Source organism: Thunnus maccoyii, chromosome 11 (genome assembly GCF_910596095.1).
Source record: "Thunnus maccoyii chromosome 11, fThuMac1.1, whole genome shotgun sequence".
NCBI lineage: Eukaryota > Metazoa > Chordata > Actinopteri > Scombriformes > Scombridae > Thunnus > Thunnus maccoyii.
This window is the reverse complement of record NC_056543.1, coordinates 26,516,463-26,526,917: the sequence shown is the minus strand read 5'-3', so window position 1 is coordinate 26,526,917 and position 10,455 is coordinate 26,516,463. Positions and strand designations below refer to the sequence as shown.

Genomic DNA, 10,455 nt, shown 5'->3' with positions numbered 1-10,455 from the left:
TATTTGAATAGCACATTTCAACAACAAGGCAATTCAAAGTGCTTTACAGAAACATAACAGGCATCAAAACAAAATGTAAAAGAAACACAATGCATTATAAAAAAGTCACATTTAAATACAGTTAAAATAATAAAGAACAAAAGTCACAGTGCAGTGTGAGTTATGAATCAAAAGCTCCAATTAGGTCTGCTGGAACTTAATGTCGTACAGTATTGTCTTTATAAATACAAAGTTTAAGTATGTATTTAAAAGACAGTGGTGGATCATAACAGACGCACAGATGAGGTATTAAAAACAGAGATGCAACAGTGTTAACCCAAATACCTGTTCACAAAATGCCATAGTCATGGTTGTTATGCTATGAAAAGACTTGACAGTGTGAAAGTCTATAAATAACATAACTGGAAACCAGACCAGAACCTGAGCCATTAGACTTGTGAACAGCCACAGTACAAGAAATGGTCAGCTACCTCGTGTACAGACTGATAAATTCATGCACTCACACTTTTGACTCTTTTGTGCCTTTCTGGTGTTGGATATTGTGGGCCAGCTGTAGACCGGCCACTGCCATTAATCCCTGTGTGTTTAAACTCATTCTGACATTGTCATATTTGGGTTTTTTTTTTTAGGTTTTTTAAATTGTTTGCCTCAAATTGCCCCTTGAGGGCGAATAAAGTATTTTTGAATTGAATTGAAAAAAAATCTATAGAGTAAGACTTGGACGGATGAATACAAAGTCAAGATTGTTTTTTTTTCTACAAGATAAGAGGAAGAAATAAGACCAGAGAAGAAAAACAATGTCAGAAACTGCAGCAAAATTCAATGACCTTTTTTATTCAACATAATTATTTCTTTAATCAACTATAAAGACTCAAGAATTACTAATACTACTACATTTTACATCAGTGTATAAAACCATTGGTCAGTGATAATAGTTAGTGTAATTGTGTGAATACAGAGATGCATTGAAGGCAGTATATTGCAACTGGAAGCCCCCAGCTGTAACTGAAGCATCAGACAGGAACTTTAGTGTCATCACGTTTCCTGTAAAACAAAACATTAAAGAAAAAAATGTAATTGGGTTCCTCATAGGGATAGCATAGAAATATCCTGCGTTTCTTCTATGAAAATATGAGGAGGACTCACCTGTACTGATGATATCGTCAGGTAAATAATCGCCACAGAACCTGTAAACAGATTAGAAAGTGATATTCACGTTGCACTTTTGTGTATTGTTGCTATGGTTACCGGCAGTCTAATGTACTGATGAATGATTTAGTTGTTTGAAAACTAGCAACAGTGTTCAATAGGTACAATTCTAATCATCATCCAGTTCACTGCATTAACATCGAGTCTTTTAGTCAGCTGAAGACGTGAAATATGTGAAATGAAAATGTGAAGTTTTCAACAGGCAAGTGTATAATCCAACAGATTAACAGATAATGTTTACAATAATAAATGAATTTATGAACAAATATATTAAATAAATTTGCTTGACAGTCCACTCTTTCCCTTGGAAACAGCAGTTAACAAAACAGTCTCAACTCAAGGACAAAAAAAGCTGGTGTTCTCGACTTTTAAGTCAACATGTCGTAAAAGGGCTCAGAAAGTTTTAACATCTACAGTTCCATGACAACATGATGACTGTGTGATGAAAGCTCCAGAACAAGTGAGTAAGTGAACATTGAACTGAGATTGTTTTGTCAATATTAAATTGAGCTTTTCTCTCAAAGACATCCATATTTTCCCCATAATTGGAACCAATTTACATAGGTCTTCACAAAAAGCCTAATTAGGAAATTATAAATAAACCATTACCATTTAGTGCACTGACTTAGATTGGTAGGTGGTCCCAACATGTCTTGAGTGTCTTATTGTATATGTTTATATTATTTATTTATAATTTCTTTTCTGATCCATTGGCTATGTCGCCAGCATGATGTACTCAATCTCATGCCTATATACACTTTGCCCTTCAACATATTGCCAGTTGCTTGATGAAGACCCTGTTTCAGTCCAATAAGGTTTTGGGAGCTCCATGTATGGATACTACATTTTCCTTCAGTGATTCTCACCTGCCAGCAAACCCTGAGACATCATCGTAGCTGTCGTAGACGTCCAGGTAATCTGCAAGACACGCTGTGTCTTCCTCCACATCAAACTCCAGGAAGTGCAGGCGGATCCTCTGACCCAGGCGCACACGGATGTGCCAGTAGCAGATCTGTTCATCCTGATACTCCTCAGGGAAGCCAGGAGACTGAATGATCCTCTGCTGATCGGTCAGCACACCACCACACTCTTTGGCTGTAAGACACATTAGCCATACCTGCTGATTAGTCTTCTCAGATACATGTAATACTGAGTTTCACACACATGTGGTCAGGGTCCCAAGTGAGGTTGCTTTATATGCACATGGAAGATTTAGATATATTGATATTTGATATTTTTCCAGCAAAAAACAAATGAAATAGGCAAGAAATATATTTTATATATAATCTATGTGGAACCTCCTCCAAGCTTAAGAGAATATAAAAGCCATTCTGAAATTCATATGATAATTTGATTACTCTTGTATTTGATGAATCAGGAAAGATGCCACCAGTAAAATGGAATACTGAAGCTTTACCCGGTCAATTAAATTAAATTAAATTAAAGCAATGAGGTCCTTTAAAAAGCAGACAATCAGATATCTCTCTAGGGAGCCATAGACAGGGCATTGACACTTAATATGATCATTAGATGACAGGAATGCATGCAATCAAATTCCAATGAAATGATTGGATAGTAAGTGACAAGTAAAGCAAATTAGTGAAGACAAATTAAAATAATGTCTTCTTGTTTGAACTTGAACTTTAGAGAAATACAGCTAATATCATCAGTGCTCTATTGCTAAATGTGTTGAATTATCATGGGTGACTAGCATTAAATCAGAAATGTGAAACTCTAAATGGTAATGCTATGCTCTGTTATGGTTATATTTATGCCTCACACTGATGAATCTTATTTTAAAAAGCGGTTTTGTAGTAGACCATGTATTCCTTGCATGCACAAAGGAAGTAAATGTGGTGAACAGTAGGAGCTCTGCACATGGTGACTCAGTGGGAGAAAAATCTAAATAAAAGCAGCAGCGGCAAAAGCATACAGTGTATACATTTACCACACATATAAGAAAACCACCGACACATTTTATATCATCACAGTAAAAGGCAGCTCTGGACCACTGTCAACTGCAGACATGTGGATAATCTTAGTGTCTATGTCCTCCAGTGTGTTATTTTCCCCACAGTCCACTGCATTTCTTTAATCAGCTAGTGGGATTGTGTGTATGTTCATGAGAAGCATTTTGGTTTGGGGGTCTGTCTGTTGCTTGTGAGCTCTAAATAATTTCAAAATAGGGGAAAAAAATTCTTTTGTTAAGTGAGGAAAATGAAACACACATGTTGAGACTGATGACAATAGCATCAAAAGCTTTTTCCTCTAGACTCCCTGGAGGGATATGAAATTAGACCTTGTGTATCATTTCTCATTCATATATGGGATGAGTGGCTTTCTCCTCTAACAATAAATCTCACAGCCACTAATTATGAAATGCAAGTTGTTAGGAAATGAGAGAAATTAAGTTTGATTTCATTTAAAACGTCTCATCAGTTTGAACCGGCTTGAGGAGATGAAACATTTTCTAAAAAGAGCCGGACCAACAAATCACCTGGGTCAATATCATCAGCATATATTAGCATATTCCAGATATGTATCAGCACATATGTCAGCTAATAAGTATTTAGAAATAAGTACCAGAAGCGGTAACTAATAACTAAAGTTTAATGCTGCTCTAATCAATGGACCAAATGTCAATGTGTAATGTAATCGGAGCTGCTTGTAGTGACAAGCTCACAGAGAATGATCATCAGACTCTGCAGTTACCCTCAGCCCTTTGTAGTGTTTCAGCATCTTTTAAAAACTTTATTGCTTTGGTTCACTCTCACCACTCTCATCAGCATCATTTCCAGATGAAGACAGGCAGCTGTATTCAGCAACAAAAAAAACCTCTCAAAACCCACTGTACACTACCTGCCCAGCACCAAACAGCAGAAAGACAAAATTAGCAACTAGCTGCTGAACATAGTTGAGCATTTAACTGAGTCACATACTGTATTTCCTTTAGGAGTTGTTGGAAACCAAAATAGAACTAACCGAGAGAATATTAGACTTATATTCATCAGATGGCCGGAAACATTATGTCAAATGAATGCTAATGTTGCTCCATTTCCTCTGAATGTGCAACTGTTGCTAACTGTTACAGTTTGTTTATCAACTTTTTAAAGCAACAGTGTAATTTCCAAATTATGGCTTCAGGCAAATTGTGAAATCTTAATGCCATTTATGTGTCACTTCATCTCTCAGACTCTGGTGAGTCATTCGGGGTGGTGGTTGTTAAAACACTCACTCATAGACCAGCATGTGTTGCAGGTATCACTTAGTTTCTCCATGGTGCATTTACTCACTGATGTCTTAACCACACTGATGCTCTTACATCCTCCAAGTTTATTCTTGGTCTGACCATGATAACTCACAGGGTGGGACTGAGATTGTGGCTTTGACTCAAGTCCTCAAAAAGTCCCGTCTTCCACTGTGGTCCTGTCCTGCACAGATTAAATTCTTTGTATCATCCCTCATGTTTGACTTGAAGCCTTGGTGATGACAATGTCCTGAGTGAGTCTGTGGAGCCTCAGACTTGATGACTATTCTTAACCTGCGGGCCCAACCTGCCTCCCCCAACTGCAACTCATGACTGTGAAACTAAATCACAGCCATACATTCATCATTTACTGTTTAAACTAAAGAGAACCTCTTATTCAGTAAAAGCCCTGAATTCATAATTTCACTTCAATAGGAATACTGCATCGTATTAGCATCAAAATGTTTTTAAAGCTCCATTTATCAACATTTCTTTATATTACAGTGAATTGAATGACTCATTGTTATGTGAAAGGGATTGCTTTATGAAACCACAGAGATTTATCACAGTACCAAGCAGAACAACTCTAGATATTTACGGAGCTTTTTAGCCTTTTTTAGCTCATTGTTTTGGTTTATGGACCACAAATTTACTGTTCAGTTTCACAGCTGTCATTAACACCGTTTCCTTTTCAACAAAAAACTCAGATAAACTCACTGTTGCAGGATGTGTAAGTAGGGCATTATTTACTAATACATTAGCCATAATGGGTTTAGTGGCAAAACACTGATCACAGGTGGATGTACTCATTATGTAGAATGGTCCTTTAAAAGTAATACATCATATTATTGAGTTGATAGTATGTTTAGTATGTAAACCCTATACATACAGCTGTCAACTACAACTGTAAAGTAAATGTAGTTGAGTAAACTTTCAAGTATCTCAAAATTGTACTTAAAGAAGCATTGATTGTTTTTGGGGTTTTTTTGGCCACTTGGAGCAACAAAACATTGACAATATTATCACCTTATAAAGTTGTTATGGAGAATCTGCTACCAATCAATTGCTTATTTACACAGTCAGCAGACACAGAGCAACATTACCACTGATATTAGCTTGAAGTCGCTAACTTTGTCTGTCTGCCATTTGGTGCTGAGCAAGTAGTGCACAGTTGGTTTATCAATGCTCTTTTGCCAAAAATTACACTATGAGAGAGGTGAGAGTGAACCAAATAGTAGTTCTGCAGGTCAGAAAATCAAAACAAGGAGCAAAAACACACTAAAATGCTCCATAGAGGTGAGGGGAACCGCTAGTCCAAAGTCAGGCAATAATTTCTGTGGATTCGTCACATTAGCGACCACTTTCACATTACACATCTGATCCATTGTTAGCATAAAAATATTGATTAGGGCAGCTTTAAGTACAGTTTTTAAGTGAAGTCACCATTTATGACTGTGCAAAATGCACTCACAGTTTGGGTTGTAGCAGTACACGTCCCATTTCTCGCTTTTGTTCAGCCTGTATCCATAGTCGATGATGCCAACTTTTCCAAAACCACAGTTGACACCAGCTTTGACGATGGGGTAACCAACACGTCCTTTGCCAAACCATCCAGCGGCACACACATGGAAACCTAAAAGAAAAAATGACGGCTTTATGATGGTTTTATGTAACAGTACCCAGTCACAGTCACTGATAATGCTTTCACAAATATACTACTGTATTCTGCCAACCACAAAAAAGCCTTCTTTCAACTGCGCCAACAGGAGAGTCTCAGATGGAAAAGATTGAATAAGGGCCTCCTGGGGACCATTGTGAGAATTCTTTGGTTTGTTGTTCTGCTGTTCTCATTTATGGAGACACAGTCTTGCTTTAGAGTTTAGCTTCGAGTTACAATCAGCAGACCTCAGCCAGAACAGCCCAGATAAAAGGGGGACCTCCTAGGTAGACCGCCATGGGGAAACTCAGCTGTCAGGGGGGTGGATTGTAATGCCAGAGCCAGTGGCTGGATTCAATCTCTGTGCCATGGGAACACTGATATTATCCACCCAAGAAAGTGTTAACAGGCTTTAACAATACTCGAGAGGCCGTTTACATTTTGGCAGTGTCATGCAACGGCTCACAGCCAAGCAATCGTCTAAAGAAGTGTTTCACTTACTGCTTCACACTGACCTTTACCCTTTGAACATATGAACCTTTTTTCCTACATGTTAAAAGCATTCCAGTGGGTGAAGAGATGTATCACTAATGTAACATCAGGGAAGAGTCCTCAAAAATGATTCTTAATGTATTTCGTGGATGAAAGCCGAGGTAAACACAACCCTACCTGCCTTTATTTGGTGAAATGGACTGGTAATGTATATACTTCTACTTACCTAAGTTATAAAACAGCACCAAGTTAATGGATAAAACAGGACTCTGTGACTAATGGGAACTAGTGTTGACAGTGACAAAAGAGTGTGTATCTGAGTTATGATGGTGAAGTATGGTCCACCCAGTTTTCCCATTGTAAATCTTCTCTGGTAAGAGCTCTGCTGTGTACTGTAGATGTGTTTGTGTCCAGGTTGCTGCAGACCTATTTGTCGAGCTGCCTCCAATTGTTCATAAGTGGCCAGTGTTCCTCCCTCGTATTTGCAGACAGCCTTGGCCTCTTTATACGTCAACTGATATCTCCCTTTGCGAGATTCCCGGTGGTAAACTCCAGCTGCTTGTTCTGTCAAAGAGAGACCACAAGAAAGCTGCTAACACAGTCCAAAGCAAAGACAGAACCTACAGTCTGTGTTTCTGTAGTAACCACAATGAATTAGATGGTTTTGCTTTGCGTCATCTGAAAGGTACAAAAAACTTCCATGGGACCACAAGCAGGCATGTGAGGTGAAATTGTATAGCAAGCATGTGAAGGTTAAATTGAGCCAAACATAAAACATGGAACGGAAAGGTAAGTGTGTGACATTTTTCTCTATTTTGGACATCCACCAACAATACGTCAGTTGCTCCCTGGTCTTCTCTATGGGGAGTCCTCTGCTGATCCTGTTTTGGCTTTACGCATGCATGACTGCAAGACTGGGCAGAAAGCATTCTAAAATAGCCCTTATTGATATTTTGATCTTTTAAACATGTTTGATGAGTGTTTTCACACAAACTCCCATACTACACTGAACAACTGCCTTTTTACTCATCAGCTCTGAATGGCACATGTTTTATATTACTGTTCACATCAGTAAGTATCTAACCATTCAACTGCAGGATCAGAGCAACTCAATTTGCCTTACCTGTGTGCTGCCCAACCTTAAAATGGAAAGATGAAACACAGGGCAGAAGTTGCATGTAATAACTTTAGAAAATGCTGTGCATGTGAACCGTCCAAGGCCAGTACTACAACAGGCTTTCACTCTCACCTCATAAAAATATAAAGAATTGGGTTTATGAAGTGGTAGTCAAAAGTGTTTGCATAGGAATCAGCAGCTTGTCAGATTTATATCTCAGTACAAATGAAGAGGGAAGCTCACAAAGTCATTATGTTCCCAAAGTCATAGAAAATTGGTTAAGCTATTTTTTTTTCTTTTGACTCTGATCTATTTGCTGTTTTGGTCTATGCCTTTTGTAAGAAGGTGAGATGAAGTCATTTCCCCGTGTAGCCTCATGCAGCATTCAGCCAGGTCATAAACATGCAGTTTGGCAGAGAGGAAAGCTTCTGGACTGCTGTATAGCCTCTTAATCCTTGTTACTCTTCACAATGTGCCTCTATGTGAGGGTAACTTTTACTGTTTACAAAAACAAAAAGTTTTCACATGCTCAGGTAGAAGTATGTGAGCGGGCAAAAACTTGTACTGCTGAGAAACACAGACAATAGATGAATGAAGAACATGTTGAAATGCGAATCGACAAGATGCTGCTTGATAACGTTGAGACTGTAATCTGATGATCTGAATAACCCGCAGATTACCCCGGTTTTGACAAAAAGAAAAGAAAAGAAAAGAAAAAACAAAGAAATTAGACTTTGTTCAGTGAATGAAACGGAGGATGTAAATATAATTGATCGCTACATCAGGTGTGCCCCGATTTGGTTTCATCACAATTAGTACAATAGAGAAGTGATTAAAAGTGATGCTGCACGCGATGAGGACTTTACACCAAAGCGGACCTATATGTCACAGCGTCACAGACCTTATTTCAGCCACAACGACTACAAAATCAGTAAGATAAAGGTTATTTACCCAGCCATATTGAATTGTGAAATATTCCGTTTTTGAAGCCCCATGCGTGCGCCTCTTTCAGCAGAAACCCGAGTGTCCAGAGAATAGCGAAGACGTGCATCGTGCAGCCCTCCGTGCGCTGCTGCTCTCCCCGGTCCAGATGTTTCCAGGAGCTCTCTGGCTTTATATACGACATGCTGCCTGCTGCTGCCTCCACAGAGAGGTGGGAAGTGACTGAGCACATTTACTTACTCATGTATTACAACTGCTGACCCCTTCTCTGAGAATGTCGATTTCAGAGAGACATTTTTTTCACTATAATGTATCTTCAGAGATAAATTAAAGTTTTTTAGTCCGCCACATTGACTTTAAGGCAGGAGTTACGACTTTGCAGGTTAGGATTTTAGCTCCAAAATGATGCTGTTACTTGTTAAAGGTGCAGTGTGTAAAATTTAATGTCATCTAGCGGAATGGACTTGGAAGAAATTTAATATAATATTCAAAAGTATGTTTCAATTTGTGTATAATCACCTGAAAATAAGAATCGTTGTGTTTTTGTACCTTAGAATGAGCCCTTTATATCTACATAGGGAGCAGGTCAAGCCCCCAAGAACAGCTGGGCTGTGAAGCCAAATTGACAATGCCGCCAAACCGTGTAATTACAACGTCACGTGATCCACACTGTCCCAAAAAGACGTTTCCCCATAGACTTACATGGTGACAGAGACATCTGTAAATCAGTGGATAGTTTTTTAAGTGTCACAACCCCCACGAAATGACTTGTCTCACCATCAGAATTCGATCCATACGGTTCGATCACATTTCAAAAGTCTAGAAGAGCCGCACGATTTAATTGTTTTATCCCCATTCAAGTTAGCCTGAGGGCTAAACTGGAAGTAGCCGGCTCAGCTGTTGAAAGTCACTAGTGCATTTGCTTTAAGGGCCTCACAGATGTGGAAGCAATGCGGAAGAGCATCTTTGACGCCGTATCCATTTTATTTATACATCCATGGTGCAGGTCCTCTTCCATGGAACCTGCCCATGGATGTATATAGAGAACTGGATACAGCGTTGGAGGCAGGGCTGTGTTCATTTGTATGAAAGTTGCTCAGTGGCTCATGAAGCCAGAAAAGTTCAACTTTTTCTGCCTTGCTTCTGCATCTGTGGGGCCCATAGAGCAAGTGCACTAATGACTTTCACCGGCTGTACTCGGAGGGTTACTTTCGGTTTAGCCCTTCGGCTAACTTGAATAGGGATAAAACAATTCAATTGTGCAGCTCTTCTGGACTTTCAAAATTTGATGAGACCGAACTGATAAAATTCTGATGAAATCAGTCATTTCGTGAAGGTTGTGACACTCATAAAATGTATCCGCTGATTTACAGACGTCTCTTTCACAATGTAAGTCTATGGGAAAACGTCTTTTTGGGCCAGTGTGCATCATGTGATGTTGTAATTACAGTGTTTGGCAGCTATGTCAAATTTGCTTCAAAGCCTTGCACTCTTCCTGTATCAAGTTATCTTTATACATTCATGAGCCTGCCATGTTGCACTGCCATGTTTCTACAGTAGCCCAGAATGGACAAATCAAATACTGGCTCTAGAGAGAGCCTTTTGCGTTTTTTGTGAGTTTCGCAGCCATTGTAGGTTCTCCTACACGCTTGGAAGGGGAGGGGCAGGGTGGGGGGTATATAGTTGGTTGCAGTCTGCAACCTCACCACTAGATGCCACTAAATTGTACACAATGGTCCTTTAAAGAAGTCTTGTACCGCCAAAGTTTCCACATTTCTGGTTCTTACTTTC

At 39.1% G+C, this 10,455-nt stretch overlaps 1 protein-coding gene across 1 annotated transcript; it reads right to left on the bottom strand.

Annotated features, from left to right (window-relative positions):
- Nucleotides 1–63: 63 nt before the first annotated feature.
- tnfaip6 (tumor necrosis factor, alpha-induced protein 6) lies at nt 64–9,175 on the bottom strand. Its single transcript, XM_042426669.1, has 6 exons — nt 8,674–9,175; nt 7,032–7,169; nt 5,928–6,089; nt 2,076–2,304; nt 1,147–1,187; nt 64–1,044 (listed from the first exon to the last, which is right to left on the bottom strand). The coding sequence occupies exons 1-6, from the start codon at nt 8,894–8,896 to the stop codon at nt 923–925; spliced, it is 915 nt and encodes a 304-aa protein (XP_042282603.1). The 5' UTR covers nt 8,897–9,175; the 3' UTR covers nt 64–922.
- Between the last annotated feature and the right edge of the window lie 1,280 nt (nt 9,176–10,455).

Coding starts and splice junctions, on each gene's coding strand:
- tnfaip6 (XM_042426669.1), bottom strand. CDS start 8,896: ATGTGCTCAGTCACTTCCCACCTCTCTGTGGAGGCAGCAGCAGGCAGC. Junction 7,170..8,673: donor TCACAATTCAATATGGCTGG/GTAAATAACCTT, acceptor TCTCTTTGACAG/AACAAGCAGCTGGAGTTTAC. Junction 2,305..5,927: donor GTACTGCTACAACCCAAACT/GTGAGTGCATTT, acceptor TGTGTCTTACAG/CCAAAGAGTGTGGTGGTGTG.